General features: G+C 40.7%; 1 protein-coding gene across 1 annotated transcript in view; it reads left to right on the plus strand.

Moving 5' to 3' along the window:
* The window catches only part of LOC126470562 (proto-oncogene tyrosine-protein kinase ROS), a 564,149-nt gene that overhangs the window by 307,575 nt on the left and 234,863 nt on the right, over positions 1 to 21,711 (plus strand). Inside the window, exon 3 of the mRNA XM_050098499.1 lies at positions 19,587 to 19,646. Within this exon, the coding sequence (XP_049954456.1) occupies positions 19,587 to 19,646 (60 nt within the window). The remainder of the gene's footprint in view (positions 1 to 19,586; positions 19,647 to 21,711) is intronic.

Genomic DNA, 21,711 nt, shown 5'->3' on the forward strand with positions numbered 1-21,711 from the left:
CTTGCGCATCATCATTTGTTGGAGGTCGTGGTTGACATTTCACATGTGGCTGAACACTTCCTGTTTCTTTAAATAACGTAACTAATCCGGCGAACTGTCCGGACACCTAGATGATGTCGTCCAGGATACCGAGCAGCGTACACAGCGCACGCCCGTTGGGCATTTTGATCACAATAGCCATACATCAACGCGATATCGATCTTTTCCGCAATTGGTAAACGGTCCATTTTAACACGGGTAATGTACCACGAAGCAAATACCGTCCGCACTGACGGAATGTTACGTGATACCACGTACTTATACGTTTTTGACTATTACAGCGCCATCTGTCACAAAGCGAAAAAAGTGGTCCAACTAAAACATTCATATTTATTTACGTACTACACGAATATGTAATAAAAAATGGGGGTTCCTATTTTAAAAAAAACGCAGTTGGTATCTGTTTGACCTATGACGGCGCCATCTAGCGGGCCAACTATAGCGCCATCTGGTTTCCCCCTTCAAGCTAGACGAGTTTCGTTCTTTGTAGTTTTTTCGTTTGATGCTTATTTCGTGAGATGTTTGGCCCGGTCACTATCAATGGACCACCCTGTGTAGACATGACGAATAAAGATGTATAATGTTAATAACCCTTGTTTTATTTTTAAAAAAACTTTGTAAGTTTCTACATAAAAAGTTCGGAGTCATTGCTTCCCAGCATGCCCTCTTATGATGCGTAAATTATAACTTTATCGAAGTGGTGAGAGATTGTTGATACTATATTTCTTGAATTAATTCTGTGATACATGTTCATCTCATACTTTCGGGCCGGCCGGTGTGGCGGAGCGGTTCTAGACGCTTCAGTCTGGAACCGCGCGACCGCTACGGTCGCAAGTTAGAATCCTGCCTCGGGCATGGATGTGCGTGTTGTCCTTAGGTTAGTTAGGTTTAAGTAGATCTAAGTTCTAGGGGACTGATAACCTCAGATGTTAAGTCCCATAGCGCTCAGAGCCATTTGAACCATACTTTCGGAAATATGCTTTTCAGTGGTATTTACCCGATTTCCAATTTCTTGAACTTTACGCCAAAGCTATATATTTATCCGTGACACGTTAAAAGTGGTAGTGGTGAGGGAGGTGACAGAGGGGTCGAGGAGACAGAGGCAGTAAGAAAGAGTGCTCTCCCCTCCCCCCCACCCTCAACCGCTCCTGGTTCCAGGACCCAACCACGGATCCGCGCCAGTATTATAATACACAACCTGAGGTAATTTACAATGCGTTAATCATATTTAATGAAATACGTGGAATTTGTGGCCAATATGAAGAAGTTGCGTAGGATACGTCTTTGCAAGTTTTAAAGTGGCCGCGTCAGAGAGACCACTAGAGGAAAATTCGCCCTGGAGACGTATCAGGAGCTGGGCGCTGAGGTACAAAGAACTGAACGATCTTTTCTCATATTGATATGCTTATAAAGAGTTTGCTAAGAGATTTCCCCGTTTCTAATTAAAAATTCTTTGGGTCGTCAGGACTAAAATCGCCGGGGAGTCTGCAAATCTCAGAACAGCAATGCACTATACCAAGCAGGAGAAGTGTATACATTGTGAGTAACTCGGACTACGAAAAGATTTTCTTTCATTGCCTTCAAAAACTGAAGCAGCTGGACCGAGATGTCCGCCGGCAGCCGGGCGGACCGCGGCTAATTCCCCACTTCCTTATTAGTGAGGAGCGCTGGCGCCTCACACCAACACACAGCACCGCTTTCACCTCACTCCCATCTGCTCAGCCACAGCAGGTCCATTGTCACTTATATCGATGACAATGGACACTCTAGACTGAAAGCAGACATCAACTCCAAAAAGCATCGAGCAAGTTAAATGCGCGGTGCAGTCACACTAATGTGTCATCCCCTATTTTCGATTTCAACGTGCAATAACCACCACTCATAGACGGTAGGTGGTAGCACTAGCGGAGAAGGGCATATAATGCGTGTCCGGGGGGGGGGGGGGGACAGTACAGTCGTGGTCGTTATTCGGAAACGGAGCGATTTATCCGACGCCCAAACGGGCATGATCATTAGCTTTCAGGCCAAGAGTGGAAGCATTCCCAAAACGGCTAAATCTGTAAACTGTTCGCGCGCCGTCGTGTTTAACGTGTACTGTGCGTGGCAAAATGGCGCTATCCAAAATCTGGCGCCAAGCAAATGCGATGGACCACAGGCCATAGATGACATGAGTGAACTATGCCAGCGGAGATGTGTATTGGCGAATAGACATGCAACTGTTCAGCAACTAGCAGCCGAGATGAACCAAGGGGCTACCAACAGTCTCTCCTCAACGACCGTTGCTGCATGTGGGTTCCACAGCAAGTGTGGTGTTGGCTGAAGAGCCAACACCGTGTCACTATTGGAGGCCGAAATGCGCGCGTTTTAGCTCACGCATGCTGGTGTGAGGAGGGAAGGACTATACTGACGCGAGGTCTGGAACATGACATGGAATTAGAATTTAAAAAGCGGACGTAGCTAGTTTGATACATAGCTTTAATCCATTAATGATGAACGTCCCTCTTGACGGTACATGAGTCACAATATTATCTGTTCAGAAAATATGACTTATAGTAACTGAATATGGCGCCTTGCTAGGTCGTAGCAAATGACGTAGCTGAAGGCTATGCTAAACTGTCGCCTCGCCAAATGAGAGCGTATGTAGACAGTGAACCATTGCTAGCAAAGTCGGCTGTACAACTGGAGGCGAGTGCTAGGGAGTCTCTCTAGACTAGACCTGCCGTGTGGCGGCGCTCGGTCTGCAATCACTGATAGTGGCGACACACGAGCCCGACGTATACTAACGGACCGCGGCCGATTTAGAGGCTACCACCTAGCAAGTGTGGTGTCTGGCGGTGACACCACAGCAAGTACAAGGTTCATACACCCAAGCTGACTGCTGTTCATCGGCGACGACGGCTGGTATTTGCACGCCATTACCGTAAGTGGACGTCCACTGAGAGGCGACAGGTGGCCGTTTCAGTTCAAACACCTTTTATTCTCCATCGGGCAGATGGCAGTTGGTGTGTTCTGCGAGGATCGTCTGAAAGCAAACACACTGCAACCAGGAGGGAGCGTCGTGTTCTGGGGAATGTTTCCGTGGCATTCCCTGCGTGATCTCGTCACTCTGGAAGGCGCAATGGATCAAGACAAGTATGCATCTATCCTTGGGGATCATGTCCATCCTACATACAGTTCGTTTTTTTCTCGGCATGATGGCATCTACCAGCAGGACAATGCAACGTGTCACAAAGCTCGAAATGTACGTACGTGGTTTGAAGAGCAACAGGATGAGTGTCCCGTACTCCACTGGCCACCAAACTCCCCATATTTAAACCCCATCGAGAATGTGTGGGACCACCTCGATCGGACTGCTCTACATCTACACTACATAGCTCTCCACAAGCCACTGTACGGCGCGTGGCGGAAGGTGCGCTGTACCTCTACTAGTCATTTCCTTCCCTGCTCCACTCTCAAATAAGGCGATCGAAAAACGAGTGTCTATATACATCTGTATGAGCGCTAATTTCTCTTATCTTATCTTCATGGTACACGCGCGCAGTGTATATTGGCAGCAGCAGAATCTTTCGGCAGTCAGCACCAAATAAATTTTCTCAATAGTGTTCCTCGAAAAGAACGTCGCATTCCCTCCAGGGATTCTCAATCGAGTTTCCGAATCATCTCCGTAATACTTACATGTTGTTCGAACCTACCGCTAACAAACCTGGCAGCCCGCCTCTGAATTTTTTCGGTGTCTTCCTTTAATCCGACGTTGCACGAATCCCAAACACTCAGGTGGTACTCAAGAATAGGTCGCACCAGTGTTTCCTTTACAGATGAACCACACTTTCCTAAAATTCTCCCTATAAATCGAAGTTGACCATTCGTCTTCCCCACCTCAATCCTCACATGCTCGTTCTATTTCATACCGCTTTGCAACACTACGCCCAGATATTCAAACGACGTGACCATGTCAAGCAGGACACTACTTTTCCCACTTTTCTCACACTATTTTTCCCACTTATCCACATTAACTTACAGTTTTCACACCCTTAGAGCTAGCTGCCATTCATCAATTTTGTCTAAGTCATATTGCATCCTCCTACAGTCACTCAGCTTCAAGACCATACTGTACACTACAGCATCATCAGTAAACAACCGCCGGCCGCGGTGGACTAGCGGTTCTAGGCGCTCAGTCCGGAACCGCGCGACTGCTACGGTCGCAGGTTCGAATCCTGCCTCGGGCATGGATGTGTGTGATGTCCTTAGGTTAGTTAGGTTTAAGTAGTTCTAAGTTCTAGGGGACTGATGACCACAGATGTTAAGTCCCATAGTGCTCAGAGCCATTTTAACCAAGTAAACAACTGCAGACTGCTACACACTCTGTCCCCCAAATCATTTATGGATATAGAGAACAACAGACGTCCTACTACACTTCCCTGGGACACTCCTGACGATACCCTTGTCTCTGCTGAACACTCGCCGTCGAGGGCAACATACTCTGTTGTACTTAAAAGGTTTTCGAGCCACTCACTTATCTGTGATTCTTTTCCATATGCTCGTACCTTTCTGTATATCATGTGAGAAAAGTGCAAGCTGAGTTTTCCTCGAGTGATGCTTTCTAAAACTATGCTAATTCATGGACATAAGATTCTCAGAAAATATTTTATATTCGAACTGAGCATATGCTTGAGAATTCTGGAGCAAACTGAAGTTAGGAATATCGGTCTGTAGTTCTGCGGGTCCCTTCTGTTACCCTTCTTATATACGTGAGTTATCTGCGCTTTTTTCCAGTCGCTTGGGACTTTGCGCTGGACGAGAGATCTGGACCTCAGACTACTCTTTGTAAAAACCGAATTGGGATTCCATGCGGACCTCATGCCTTATTTGTTTTCAACTCCTTCAGTTGTTTCTCTAGGCTAGGGTTGCTTATTATTAAGTCGCCCAGATGGGAACCTGTTCGATAACCAAATAACGGCACGTTTTTGCGATTTTCCTGCGTGAATACTTTCGTTTTGTTATCTTTAACTTCCATAGCAGACTGGTCAACAAGTGACTGGATGGTAGCCTTAGACCCGGTTAGCGATTTTACATAGGACCAGAATTTTCTCGGGTTCTCTGTCAGATCTTTTGCTAAGGTATGGTGGTGGTGGTTCTTGCATGCTTCGCACGTAGATCTTTTCACAGATGCACGAATCTCTACTAACATTTGCTTGTTGTCATTTGTGCATATTCTTTTGAACCGAGAGAGCAACAGCCTCTGCTTCCTCAGCATTTTACGAATTTCTTTATCCAGTTACTAAGCACATAACTATTCAGCAACCATTTACAAACTGCTTTAACTTTGCCCATAATTCTTCTACGCCCATCTTACTGGAACTAAGCGACGTCAGTTCACTGCCTAAGTAAGATGCTAACAACTGCTTATCTGCTCTGTCTAGCAGAAACATTCTCCTAGCCATCTTGACTGATTTATGAACTTTTAATTTCCGTTATAATGACATCATGATCACTAATCACGTTTCTATACTGACGTAGTCGACGAGGCCCGACGCATTTGTAGCCACAGGGTCTAAGAGATTTCCATTACATGTGGGCTGCATAATTAGCTGCTTAAGGCAGTTTTCAGAAAACGTGTTCAAGCACCCCCCACAATGAATGATGCATGGGCTGTTCGCGCTATGCATCCTGAACCCAGAAACCTCGCGCAGCTGGCCTTGGCATTGGAGTCTGCGTGGCTCCACATCCCTGTCGGCCCAGAATCTCACTGACTCTCTTCTTGTACGTCCGCGCAGCAAACGGTGGTTATACAGGCTTTTGACAGGTAGTCACTCTAATGTGACTGGACCGTATAAAATATGGCACAAGAAAATAATGAACCTGCGAAGGGAGAAACAATAATGAAATAGATAGAGAAACAACTGCCTTAAATGTATATTCGAGTGCGGCTGGCTGCAGCAGTCCTCGCCGTAAATTACGAGTGGTGTGGAATAAACTTAGTAAGACCCACACTGATGAGCCAAAACATCATGATCGCTGCCAACCACGAGATTGGATGCCGCCTTGTAGCGTTACGGGCACGTGATGCGGAAAGGAAAGTATATAACCGGAGCTGAGACGAGTAGGAATCATTCTAGAGACAATACGGGCCGCAAATGGGAAAAAACACTGACATAAGCGACTTTGACAAAGGGGAGGTTGTTATGCCCGACATCTGGGAACGAGCATCTCGGAAACGGAGAAGCTGGCCGGCTGTTCACATGCTACTGTCATGACCATATATGGAAAGTGGCTGAAGGATGGTGAATCCACGAACAAAAGACAAGCTGTTGGACGTCCATACTTGATCACAGAATGTGTGCCCACTCTGAACAGCAGGACAGACGCCGATCTGTGGCAGATTTGACGACAGACTGCAATGCTAATGCACTCACAAGTGTTTCGGAGCAGACCGTTCAGGGCACACTGTTGTACATGAGTCTCCGCAGCAGACAACCCCTAAGTGTCCCCATGTTGACCCATGACTCGTCAGTTACGATTACAGTGGGTACGGGATAGTCAGGATTGGGTTGTGGATCTATGAAAACGCGTTGCCTGGTGGGATGAATCACGTTTTTTTGTTATACCAGGACGATTGTCAAGTTTGGATATGTTCAGGGACAACGAGATACACACTACTGGCCATTAAAATTGCTACACCACGAAGATGACGTGCTACAGACGTGAAATTTAATCGACAGGAAGAAGATGCTGTGATATGCAAATGATTAGCTTTTCAGAGCATTCACACAAGGTAGGCGCCGGTGGCGACACCTACAACGTGCTGACATGAGGAAAGTTTCCAACCGATTTCTCATACACAAACAGCAGTTGACCGGCGTTACCTGGTGAAACGTTGTTGCGATGCCTCGTGTAAGGAGGAGAAATGCGTACCATCACGTTTCCGACTTTGATAAAGGTCAGGTTGTAGCCTATCGCGATTGCGGTTTATCGTATCGCGACATTGCTGCTCGCGTTGGTCGAGATCCAATGATTGTTAGCAGAATATGGAATCGATGGATTCAGGAGGGTAATACGTAACGCCGTGCTGGATCCCAACGGCCTCGCATCACTAGCAGTCGAGATGACAGGCATCTTATCTGCATGGCTGTAATGGATCGTGCAGCCACGTCTCGATCCCTGAGTCAACAGATGGGGGCATTTGCAAGACAACAACAATCTGCACGAACAGTTCGACGACGTTTGCAGCAGCATGGACTATCAGCTCGGCGACCATGGCTCCGGTTACCCTTGAGTCTTGACGCTGCATCACAGACAGGAGTGCCTGCGATGGTGTACTCAACGACAAACCTGGGTGCACGAATGGTAAAACGTCATTTTTTCGGATGAATCCAGGTTTTGTTTACAGCATCATGATGGTCGCATCCATGTTTGGCGACATCGTGGTGAACGCACATTGGAAGTGTGTATTCATCATCGCCATACTGGCGTATCACCCGACGTGATGGTATGGGGTGCCATTGGTTACACGTCTCGGTCACTTCTTGTTCACATTGACGGCACTTTGAACAGTGGACGTTACATTTCAGATGTGTTAGACCCGTGGCTCTATCCTTCATTCGATCCCTGCGAAACCCTACGTTTCAGCGGGATAATGCACGACCGCGCGTTGCAGGTCCTGTAGGTGCCTTTCTGGATACAGAAAATGTTCGACTGCTGCTCTGGCCAGCACATTCTCCAGATCTCTCACCAACTGAAAACGTCTGGTGAATGGTGGCCGAGCAACTGGCTCGTCGGAATACGCCAGTCACTACTCTTGATGAAACGTGGCATCGCGTTGAAGCTGCATGGGCAGCTGTACCTGTACACGCCATCCAAGCTCTGTTTCACTCAATGCCAAGGCGTATCAAGGCCGTTATTAAGGCCAGAGGTGGTTGTTCTGGGTACTGATTTCTCAGGATCTATGCACCCAAATTGCGTGGAAATATAATCACTTCTCAGTTCTAGTATAATATATTTGTCCAATGAATACCCGTTTATCATCTGCATTTCTCCTTGGTGTAGCAATTTTAATGGCCAGTAGTGTAGATATACAGGGTGTTACTAAAAGGTACGGCCAGACTTTCAGGAAACGTTCCTCACACACAAAGAAAGAAAATATGTTATGTGGACATGTGTTCGGAAACGCTTACTTTCCATGTTAGAGCTCATTTTATTACTTCTCTTCAAATCACATTAATCATAGAATGGAAACACACAGCAACAGAACGTACCAGCGTGACTTCAAACACTTTGTTACAGGAAATGTTCAAAATGTCCTCCGTTAGCGAGGATACATGCATCCACCCTCCGTCGCATGGAATCCCTGATGCGCTGATGCAGTCCTGGAGAATGACGTATTGTATCACAGCCGTCCACAATACGAGCACGAAGAGTCTCTACATTTGGTACCGGGGTTGCGTAGACAAGAGCTTTCAAATGCCCCCATAAATGAAAGTCAAGAGGGTTGAGGTCAGGAGAGCGTGGAGGCCATGGAATTGGTCCGCCTCTACCAATCCATCGGTCACCGAATCTGTTTTTGAGAAGCGTACGAACACTTCCACTGAAATGTGCAGGAGCTCCATCGTGCATGAACCACATGTTGTGTCGTACTTGTAAAGGCACATGTTCTAGCAGCACAGGTAGAGTATCCCGTATGAAATCATGATAACGTGCTCCATTGAGCGTAGGTGGAAGAACATGGGGCCCAATCAAGACATTACCAACAATGCCTGCCCAAACGTTCACAGAAAATCTGTGTTGATGAGATGATTGCACAATTGCGTGCGGATTCTCGTCAGCCCACACATGTTGATTGTGAAAATTTACAATTTGATCACGTTGGAATGAAGCCTCATCCGTAAAGAGAACATTTGCACTGAAATGAGGATTGACACATTGTTGGATGAACCATTCGCAGAAGTGTACCCGTGGAGGCCAATCAGCTGCTGATAGTGCCTGCACACGCTGTACATGGTACGGAAACAACTGGTTCTCCCGTAGCACTCTCCATACAGTGACGTGGTCAACGTTACCTTGTACAGCAGCAACTTCTCTGACGCTGACATTAGGGTTATCGTCAACTGCACGAAGAATTGCCTCGTCCATTGCAGGTGTCCTCGTCGTTCGAGGTCTTCCCCAGTCGCGAGTCATAGGCTGGAATGTTCCGTGCTCCATAAGACGCCGATCAATTGCTTCGAACGTCTTCCTGTCGGTACACCTTCGTTCTGGAAATCTGTCTCGATACAAACGTACCGCGCCACGGCTATTGCCCCGTGCTAAACCATACATCAAATGGGCATCTGCCAACTCCGCATTTGTAAACATTGCACTGACTGCAAAACCACGTTCGTGATGAACACTAACCTGTTGATGCTACGTACTGATGTGCTTGATGCTAGTACTGTAGAGCAATGAGTCGCATGTCAACACAAGCACCGAAGTCAACATTACCTTCCTTCACTTGGGCCAACTGGCGGTGAATCGAGGAAGTACAGTACATACTGACGAAACTAAAATGAGCTCTAACATGGAAATTAAGCGTTTCCGGACACATGTCCACATAACATCTTTTCTTTACTTGTGTGTGAGGAATGTTTCCTGAAAGTTTGGCCGTACCTTTTTGTAGCACACTGTATAACAGATTGACTAGCGGGAACTACACTGGTTAATTTCTCTGAAGACAAGCTCTTAACAAAGTATGCAAAGCTTACTCATTGGAAAAGTAATTTGAACACAATGTGATGTGAAACACAAATAACAAGGCTGATGAGGTTGAAAAAGCTGCTAAACAATGAACTACGAAGTATCATAATTTATAGAAAATTTACTACACATATAATTGAAAAGTACTTAAATTGGAGTCGTTCTGAAGCACAGACACACATAACATATAACTGTTAATCTGAAGTACCTGTACTGAAAAAATGATACCGTGTAGATAGGAGTTTTTCACGAAAAAAGTATTTTTGAAAACAAGTGACACGCAGGGGATGATTTTTATGGATTTTAAGCTGATTTAGGTGTGTCACTTAAATTCGTTCATTTTTTTACTGTCACTTATTTTCAAAACACAGTAATCTTTCATGATTCCACAGTTGGAGATCGTGCTGCAACCCAAGGTTGACTGCCCAAGCATTAGACGACGGGATGTTAAACTCTAATCTTCCTTCTTTTATAAGCATTGTTTGTGTCTTGTGTGGAGGACAGCACTGTGCTAAATTCTGTTGTGGCGGTGATTTAGCACATTATTGGGAGATTAAATGTGGCTGTTAAAAGAATTAGTTGGCGACTTAATGGCTATTTTATTTTACTTGAACGTAAATAAAACGAATGTAAAACATTCCCTCTTGGGACATCACTGTGAACGATCCAGCTGAATATACGAATTTCCCTATCATTCTCATGGCTGATGTTGCATTATTTCGCGATATAACAAAATCTGACACTATTAGCAAAAAAAAAGAAATCTACTCCCTTCTTACTTGCAGTGGTCTTGCATTCCTTCATGCTGCAGTAACAGTCAATCCCAATCCTCACTTTCGTCGCCTATTGAGCTGACTCAACACTTAATAGTTGTACGTACTCACGTAGAGAAGGAGCTGTGGAGTTTGGATTATGATTAGTACACTTTGGAATCAATACAACAATGAGCTTTAGAAAATATCGCTGAGAATGGAAAGCAGAGAACTTGGTGAAAGGTAACATCTTATTGCACCGTGTTTGCTTGATAATTAATTGGATGAAATTGGTAACGAAGCCTACTCATTAATTATTGTAAAAGTCACCGATGTGGGGGACAACAATTTTTCTATTTGTGTGAGATATTACAGCAATGTAAAAGGGGCAGTAACTGTAGACTATTGTATTGGGCAACTGTAGACTGTTGTATTGGGCATATTTTGTGACCTAAGTAAAGCCTTTGACACGATAGATCACAAACTACTACTTTGCAAGCTACAAGGATATGGCGTTACTGAAAATTCGCTGAGATGGATGTCATCTTACCTATTAATCAGGAAACGAAGAATAGTAATACAGGAAACTGATAAGAGATTCTTCTCACGTTGGAGAAAGACAGAACAAGGTGTGCCACAAGGATCTATCTTAGGCCAATATTGTTCTTGTATTATATAAAAGACCTGCCGACTAACATAAATTCAGACACTATTCTTTATGCAGATGACTCTATAGCAATAATCAGTTGTAAGAAAAGTGAAAATTTAATTAGTCATCTTCAGCAGTCTCTGGCTGAAATCGAGACCTTGGTGAGAAATAATGGTCTGAAATTAAATCTAACAAAGACACAAATCATTCACTTTACCACAATACAAGCTGTACAGGATATACTAGAAATACCATATGAGGACAATCAGCTTGCCACTACAAACTTAGCCGGCCACTGTGGCCGAGCAGTTCTAGGCGCTCCAGTCTGGAACCGCACAACCACTACGGTTGCAGGTTCGAATCCTGCCTTGGGCATGGACGTGTGTGGTGTCCTTAGGTTAGTTAGGTTTAGGTAGTTCTAAGTTCTAGGGGACTGATGAGCTTAGATGCTAAGTCTCATAGTGCTCAGAGCCATTTGAACCATTTGACCCACAAACTGAAACAAATTTCTAGGTGTAATACTGAACAAGAATTTATCATGGGCAGACCGTATAGATGCCATGTATCACTGTCTAAATAGTGTAATATTTGCAATGAATGTTATAAGCAGTATAATAGAAACACCAGTCAAAAACGTTGTATATCACGCATGTCTTGTATCTGTGATTAGATATGGTATAATTTTGGGGGGATCAGAGAAAACAAACTTAAAGAGAGTCTTTAGGTACAGAAAAAAATCGTTAGAGCGATGGGAGGTGCAGAAAAAAAGACAATCCTGCAGACCTCTGTTCAAGGTGCTTGATCTTATGACTGCTCCTGGCCTCTATATCTATGAGAGAATTAAGTTTTCTGAACAGAACCCACAACTTTTTGAGGATAACCTGTTTAAGCATGATTATGAAACAAGAAACAAATATCAGTATTAGTTACCAACTCAGAGGCTAGAACAGCTGGAGAAGACACCTTACTATATGGATATGAGGCTGGGAAATAAATCCTGTGAAAAATTTAAAAGTTATGCACCAGAAGAATTTGGACATTATTTTAAAAAAATACCTAGCAAGTAAATATTACTACAGCATAGAAGAATTTTTGACTGACTGTCACAAATAACTGTGCCTGATGCTACATTTTATTCTGTCATGCTACTTTATTTTCAACATAATTATTTTAAATCATTTTGTGGTACTTAAAATTACAAAATACCTGTAATTATTCTGTATACTTACAATTAGAAGTAGCTTTAAACTGACGAGTCACCTATGTCCCAATCATCTGACTGTATATGACATGTTATGTGACAATAAAGTTTCTCTTCTATTCTATTCCCATTTTCAGGATTGTTGCTGTCAAGTCACTTGACTGTTTAGTCTGGAATTAGGACAATTAAAGCTGAGTTCACATGTGCAACTTACGTGACACCACAGATTATGGCTTTTTGCAGTGACACCTTGAGCTAGCGTTCACACAGGATGCCACGAATTCAATGTAGGTGCAGAGCTTTCAGTATGGCGTCAATTGAAATCACATAGGCGTGTATCAGTGTTATAGTACAGGTTATGGCACAAGAGATGTGACACGGGTTAAATAAAAGGTAGACGAAACCCAAATGTTGGATCTGAAAATAGATTTCGCACAGGGGTAAATCAAGAGTCACAAACATTTTTTTAAAAGAAATAACTCTTGGAGACGAAAATGCTGTCTTATATGCTAAACTAACCAACAGCTTGCATGTAAATGTCATCTGCAGACACACCACTCTTCCAATGTATTCGTTGGTGTAGGCGTTTTGAATAACAAATTTCTTGTTTAATAGCTGCCACATCACATTCGCATATAATCCACAATTTACACACACACACACACACACAAATATATATATATATATATATATATATATATATATATATATATATATATATATATATATATATATATATATATATATACTGCAGAAAATCAAACAATTTTGTTCTTGTTGTTCCAGAAGCTGCGAGAGTGTACCTGCCGACGTCTGTTTTCACTTTTTTCGGTAATAAAATGAAAACACAATTAAAATGAGTGGAGTACAGCAGCAATTATTCCCACTATAACTGCGACAGGACGCTCCTGTTTCGAAATACAGCCACCAGGCATCAGTGGTGGAAGGAAAGTAGCGTCACAAAGTACAACCACGCTGAATTTTTTGTGGCATGACAGAAGTTGCGTCTCTGAAGTTGCGCCACTAACTAGTGGGAGTTCACAGTTGGAACTGGAGTATGCCACTAGTTGTGGTGACACTTTTGTTCACAGAAGTTACGTCTCGTAAGTAGCGCCACTATAAACTGGAGCCCACATATGCAACTACAGTATGCCATTAGTTGTGGCGACACTTTTGTTTCATGTGTGATCCTGGCTTAAATTAACCGTTCTAAAAAGGGCAATATTTTGGCTGGTTTCATCAATAGAAATGTGGCAATATTTCGGCTATTTTTTGTTCATCAGGTGGCTGCAGAAGAAAGAAAAAACCTGTCAACCATGTTTGCATACTCAACAAAGCATCATGATTGTCGACATATTGTTGAAGTGGTTGACGTATGACATGTATACTGGCGTGAACCGTGATAGAGAGATACCGCAATATACGACTTACGACCTTTCTTTTCTGTAAAAGTGTGTCCTGTGTTGATAAAATTAGGCTAATAACAAAGAGCGAGAGTTTGTAAGTTGCTCTGTATAACAGTAAAGTAATTGAGATGAATTGTCAAGGAAGCTGAAATGTATATTTTATTTATTTATTTGGTAAAAGTTACGTAATGGAGCCCTCTTTCATTTTACGCATTTTATCTACCGATATGGCAAATTGTATGTTTCAAATTTCTTGGTGAAGAGTTGTACGGTACATTATCTGTTATAAGAGTTGTACGGTACATTATCTATTATAGGATGTCAAAATTTATCTAGCAGTTTTAGCTTTAATAACGAAAAGCCCATTAAACACGGCGCGACTGTAGGCCTAGACATCAGGCTACGCTACAGATCAGTCTGTTATCACGAGCAGTTATTTCAGATTCACATTCGTTGGCTTTGTCTAAACTCAGCTAAATTATCACCAGCACACATAACGTAGACTAAGGATCTCACAGCGAAAGATTGTTTATCATCGCATTCCAGATGCTAGGGGAGAAGGAGAGGGGCTAGCCTTCGTTGTTCTTTAACCGTTTAACAAAATATTGTAGGACGTGACATTACATCCCGTATAAATAGCAACAGAAAGCCACTGCAGATGAAATATTTTCACATTTCGTTCCAGTTTCTGAGTAATGACTGGCGATAATCAGTTTTATAAATTATATGCCGGTAGCTTCATAATAAAATTATTTTCACTTACATACTAAGCCCATGCCTTATTTCAGTACTGTAATAAGCTATAACCCTCAACAATTCTGTATGTGAATTTCTATCCTGCGCATCAGCCTATTTGTAGAGCTTTTTTTCCGCATTTGGTTCAGTGTCATTGAGATAATTAGGGAGATTGTAAAATAGTTCCCTTGAGAGTGCCCACTTCGTGTCACTACTGCAGTCTATTATAGAGACTGTTAGTATATCACAGACTCTATGTATTTATAAGGTCCATGTGAATTTGTTTGACGAATTTCCTGATAATGTTTCTTAAGACTCAGATATCCAGCTGCATCCAAACTTAATTAGCCTAAACGAAAATTTTGGTTTATTTATCGTACGTTAAGTTTTTCATATTATTGTCCATCACTTAATCAGATTTACGTGATGGTTTCTCAACGAAGACTGTGCCCAAGCTTTTCCCCATTCTTGTCATAATGTGTCTTACCTCCCTTGATTTTGCCTCTGGAAAAAAATAAAAAACATAGTTGTGTTTACGTTTTACAAATTGAAATTGCACTGAAATGGTTTTTATCAATTCCATTTCACACCGAAATTTTCCTTTCTTATATCTCCATTGCTTGTGTAACTTCTGTGCTCGGTCTGACTAGTATATTAATAATTGCGTGGTTGGTATAGACCAGAATATTTATTGACCTTTGAACATGTTTACATGTGATTGGTCTTGTCATATGCAATTTATATACACTTATAGTTACAACATTACAGCGATTTTACTTGAATCCTTACCTAATTATGTTACAACAAGGCTTTTAAATAGCAACTACTTTAGAAAAGTACACTATTTTTGCATTGAACTAACTTATGCAATAATGAGTCAGCATATCACACTAATATATTTGTATCTATGTAATCTGTAAGTAATTATAATCATCACAAACTTTATCTCTGTATTGCCTCATGGCATAGTGAATCAACATACCACATTGGTAGCTTCGTAAAATTTTACAATTTGTAATTTTGTATAGGCCTACTCCCACTTCAAAACTCCAAGTCATCTATGTACATTCTTCAAATTCCTTCACCGTATAGAAGGCTTTACTTCTTACCCACTTTGTTATTGCACTTTTAAATTCATTCAGGGACACTGAGTGGGCATTTTTACCTAGTGTGTTAAAATATGTGAGACTAAGATATTTATAGCTGTTGTAGATTTTTGCTAGTCGAGCATGTGGCTTGTCAGTTGTATGTCTATGTCTAGTGTTATGATGGTGTATTGGCATCTGAAGGTCAAAATTATTCAGATTTTCTTTGGTGTGTACTAGGCAACTATAAATATATAAAATATATAAGATAGGTACTGTCATAATATTCGTTTCCTTGAAGTGGTGTCTACACAAGTCTCATGGTGTGAGTCCCACAATGCATCTAATGGCCTTTCTTAACCATTTAAATACACTCTTAAATCTAGGTGAGTCTCATTATTGAAAAATTCCATATATCAGATAGGAACTCAGGAAAGCAAAGTATGCATACAGCAGCAGAGCTTCAGTTACACAGCCTCTCAGCTTGTGTAGCAGATAAATCACTTTTGCGAGTCTGGAACATAACTTATCCCAGCTTAGACTTTGATCAATATGGAATCCAAGAAATTTCACTGATTTATTTTTATTATTCGAGTCATTCAGATTAAATACAATGTTTTCTCTTTTGCTGCTATATATGTGTAATGCATTAACTTGAAACCAGGAAGTTCACCTATCTATTCCTATTGCTACATTCATTTGTAACTCATCCATGTTGGTATTCTGACCAATTAATGTGGTGTCATCTGCAAACAGTACAACATGTCATTTATGTATGTAATGAACAGAAAGGGCCTAAGGATGGAGCTCTGTGACACTCCTTTTTTAACAGTTGAAGGATCTGATTTTTGGTTATTTACACACACTAACTATTTTCTATTGCACTGGTATGACTGCAATAGGAGAAGGGCTTCCTTTCTTCCCTACTCCTAGCACTGTAGCTTTCTTTTCAGGATAGTGTGGAATACAGTATCAAAGGCTTTCCTCAAATCCAGTCGTGTCGCACAACTTATTGACTGATTCTCAAAGCAGTCATATAGTTTTGTTATGATCCTGTCAGCTGCTTTCATGGTAGAGGGTAGATGTAAAGCCATACTGTGCAGGATGGATTATGTTATTATATTCAAAATATTGTTTTATCTGCTAAGGTATAGAGTGCTCTGTTATTTATAAATAATTGGTACTAGTGAAATGGATCGGCAGTTACCACACGATGGATACACTCTCACTGTTAATATTTTGTTTATTATTTTTGTTAACAGCATTATCTTTTTTGTATTTGTTTAGTAATAAAATTAGAAAAGCCGTATTGATTCTCTGTTTGGGAATTACTGTAGTTAGCTATTGCTTCACTGACATGTTGGCAAGTTAAGTGACTCCATTCAAAACGTTCAGTTGCTGTAGTGGGTAATGGCTGATGTAGTGCTTCTGCATTGCTCACATCATCATTGATGTTGATTTCTGATACAGGATTGACAAAGTATTTACTTAGTGCATCAGGAGGAACTGGGATACTGTAATCTTTCTTTTCATAATTGATTTCAGTCTTGATGACTGTCCGTGTGCTTTACATTTATTTGATGAGTTAAGAATATGTCTGTCATTGGCGTTGCATTTTTCTGTCTTGATTGCAGATCTGTAGTGCTTTTTATGATCTTGTGTAGATTCTTACCCGCTTTACTGTGCTGTGATCTATCACAATACAAAAGCATCAAGATTCTTAAATTATTTAGTCGTGATTTGTATCATTGTTTTAAACTTCCTGGTTTGGAATGGGGATTAAGCTTGTAATGTTTCTTATAACGTCTAGGACATATTTCTTCAAAGATTTCAGTTACCAATTAAAAAAATCTTTTGATTGTCTCACTAGCATCCATATCATGTGTAAATAGTCCATTCCAGTCTATAAATTTTAATCTCAGTTTCAGTTTGTTCAGGATGTGCTAATCTGTGGACCTGATGATTCTTTCATGACATGTATCTGTTTTATGATCCAGATGAATTCTAATCCACAGCCCTTCATGGTCAGAAATACTTAGTTTGATTGTATTAAACTGATATCTGCTCATGTGAAAATTACAGATAATGTTATCCAAACTTGCAATCAGTCTGGTGAGCTAGTCATTTATATAGTACTGACCTTAATATAAATTGACCTTAATATAAATTGCCACAGTTCTACTTCTGAACCTATGTCTATATTAATGTCACCAAATATTAAAACTCTGCAAGTTTTATACATGAAAAGTAAGACTATAAGTTTCTGAACACTTTCTATAAACAAATCTTCATAATGATTGGGAGGGCGCTGTACAGACACTGCTGTAATTTCCAGTCTTGGCAACAGTGCTGCTGCAACATCAAAGTTAGATTATATACAAAGTACACTTACATCCATAATTTCATAATTTATCTTTAGTGTTTTGTTAATTTAGTTAGACATGCCACCATGTTTCACATTTGCTCTGCAGTAACCTGTAACTAATTCACAACCATTTGATACACTTAACTCCAATTCTCTATCTGATAACCAGTTTTCATTTGTCATAAGAATGCTGCAGTTGAACTTTTCCGGCCACTATTTTAGTTCCAGCAGTTTATTTTTTAAGGACTGTACATTTACGTGAAGGAACATTAGTCTTTTTTTCATAGAAAGCTGTTGTTAATAAGTCTACATTAGAATTATCAGGATCACTTAGTCTACTTGTTGGTTCAAGCTCTACATTATTTTCTTTTAAAACAGAGAAATATGTAGTTGCAGATGTCTTTATCATTCATTGTAGTTGTTGATGATGAAACACTGCTGTAATTTTCTTTTCTCTAAAAAGCCTCATGATTATAACATATGGCAATTGGTTCCTTCCTCTTTCTGAATAGGGCCCAGAGACAATTTATTTTTTCCACTAACCTTAATATGCCTTTCATGTTCATATGAAGTGTGTGCAGTGTGTGTTTATCCCCATTAAGTTTGCAGATATCTACTAAGTGTACATAGCTGAATCTTCTCACAAGGCCACTCTGAGAGGTCGTACCATACTGATATGCTAGTTTTGAAAACATTGGTGTGGTACAATTGTGGCAATAACATTTTGTTACTTTGCAGTGCTGATTTGCCTTCATTTCTGTATATGTAACTTGCGCCTCTTATGATCAAAATACAGTCATCTTTGTTCAGTTTGTTTGTTTCTATGGTTAAATTTTTTATCGCAGAATTAAATGTAGCACCAGGTTCGACCTTAGCAAACACAGAAAAAATAGAACTTTGCTGGATGTCTTGCTGTGTATTGTTTTGTCTATGCTGGCAGATTTTTTGATTCCTAAATTTTAGGGTGGAGGGATGAGACTTACTTGTTCTGATTGCTTGTGCATTTTCTTTGGTAAACTGCACTTCTGCTGTGATGAGTGAACACTTTTAGCTTCACTTTCTTGGGAATAACTGATGAAGCGCACATGCTACTCTTCCAGTCCAGTGCCTGTTTTTTGTCCTTCCTTACTGAAGGATCCACTTTTCAGCAATGAAAATGGTCCTTTTAACTGCATTGATTACAAGTAAAACCAGTTTTCACTGTTTTGATGCATTTCTTACATAGCCCATCTTCTACAGTACCGGTAGTAGTCTCAAAAATGCGGTGGACACTGTAATGCTCTGTATTATACACTTATTTTGCAAATTAAATTCACACTCTTGTTTTGCTTTAGTAGAGTTTCGTATTTATGTTCCAGCACATAATCTTATTTAGTAACACACTGATTGCTTCTTGCTCATTTCAGTTCTAACAGTGTCGCATATGACACAATGATATGTATTTCCTATTAAACTTGTGTGCAATGTGTGATGACCAGTAAGCTAAAAAAGCTATTAGTAATGTATTTTAGTGTTTATAACCAGTGTTATGGACAGATTATATGCTATATGTGTATTGAATTTTAGAGGACACGCAGTATGGCTTTCAGAATGCTTCAGGAATTTAGTGAAGTTAATCTTGTATCTTTCAGTGTTCAAGAGGATGCTCATCATGGCAACAGGCTCTCGAATCATCCTGTCAGACCATTTGTGTGAGTAACACATAAATTCTTGGCTTAAGAATCTGACCTATGTAAGTAAGAATGATAAAAGCACATAACTATTTATATGTCAGCATTTAAACTATTTGTCTTAATACTAGATGAAAACAATCAGTGATTGCTGAATATACTTAGTCAGTGGTCCAAACCTGAATCTTTAGTCCCATTCTCAGGGACCTGCAAGATCCTGTGGAAAGGTTTGAAATTTAATCTATTATATTCGCACACACATTGATGATTATGAACTTTAGGACACTATGTCTGTTACGACTTCCAAACAAGTATTGGTTGTGCAAATTTTTTCCATCAGAATTTGTAACCTCAACAACTTCGGTTGATGAATAGCAGAAACACAGAAAAAAGATTACTAGTATTCCTGAAAACAAATATGTTAGAGTGGAGTTTTTAAAATTTTATGAAGGTGGTCCTTTAGCCTCACTTCTGAATGAGTTTGCAGTTGTGAACTAAGGAGGTGTATACATAATATAACTCGTGGCATTTTAACTTTCTATTTAACAGTCCTTTCTGTAGATTTTATGAGTAGATACTACTGTTGTGGAAACAGATCTCTGTTCTCTGCAGAACAAAAATCTGTTTACTCCCTGCAAATAAAACTGTCACCTTCCAACCAATTGTAGACTTGGGGCTACACTATAGATTAGTCTGTCAGCACAACTAAGACTTTCTGTTCATGTTCATTCCACTCACCAACCAACCACCAAACTGTCACTTTCCAACCTAACCTAGATTGTGGTCTATGTTACATATTAACCTGTGCAAACTCACAACTGATCGATCAATTTTTTTAAATAACCTGCACCTTGGGCTTTATTACTGCTATGTCTGTTACCAAAAATCAAAATTTTGTATTTGGTACAAAAGCAATTCACCCTACTTTTTTTTTGCTTGAAATTGTCTGCTTGGACTTCACTTTCTTTGATGGTGTTCAATTCCTCCATGCCTTGTATTGATTTGTCGATTCTGGTGCAACATGAGCTACACGTGTCTTAGGGTACCGTTCATGGAAATTGGAAGCACTGGACGCTCAATTGGTTTTGTGCACTACTGTCAGCTTTTTAAGTACCCCTTGTGATCACAGTTTCTGGTATTTTCAGTGCTCTGTAAGACTTTCATAAAGAACACTTCTTGAAAGTTAAGGAAACTTGGTACGTAAGGATGAAATGATGAAGTATGTGTTTTATTGAACCTTTGCATAAACTTCCACTACCAAAAATTCAGTTATGACAGATGGTCAGCCACTTCACACTTCATCATATAATGGGCATCTTTAAATGTTCTAACCCATTTTTGTACCATTCCGCCTCTCATAATGTTTTCTCCATTAAATTCACTTATCCATTTATGAATTTCAACTTTTTTCATATCTTTTGCATGTACAGAAAAAGAATCAGTGTGTATCTTTCACACTCATCAGGATTTCACATTAAATAAACAGGCACAAAAATGTAAATTCACATGAATATTTCAATTATTGCACCTTTTAATAGCCAATAGTTGAGATGATATGATTTGCAGATCACTGGCAATACAGTTCCAGCATCCAAATTTAAAAACAGTGCTTTAGACACATGCGTTTTATGTTATAGTATGGTGATCCACTGTGGAATTTAAGCACTGTTCCATGATATCTTTACTTACTGAGTTTGCCAGATAATATTGCCTTCACTGTGCAATCAGTGCTGATGAAGGGGTGGTATTAAAATTTTCCACAGGAATGTACTGACCTCACATCACCAACACCTGTTCAGGATCAAGTACTTTTGACAAGTACCTGAATCTAAATCCTATAAATCTAATCGTCCTGTCTCCTTGAGTGTTTCACTATAATCACGTATTCACTTTAGTGTTATGTCACTGATCTATCTGATGTGGTTTCTCCACACTATAGAAACCTGAGCTGGTCTCTATGATTAACTGCCTTGCACTCATGCAGACTCCACTGGGCCTCCTATTAACAGCCCAGAATCTAATGCCTCCATAAGTAAGAAGCTGTTTATTAAGCACAGTTGTCATAGGAAGCTGACAAAGGCAGTGC

This window comes from Schistocerca serialis, chromosome 3 (assembly GCF_023864345.2).
Source record: "Schistocerca serialis cubense isolate TAMUIC-IGC-003099 chromosome 3, iqSchSeri2.2, whole genome shotgun sequence".
Taxonomy (NCBI): domain Eukaryota; kingdom Metazoa; phylum Arthropoda; class Insecta; order Orthoptera; family Acrididae; genus Schistocerca; species Schistocerca serialis.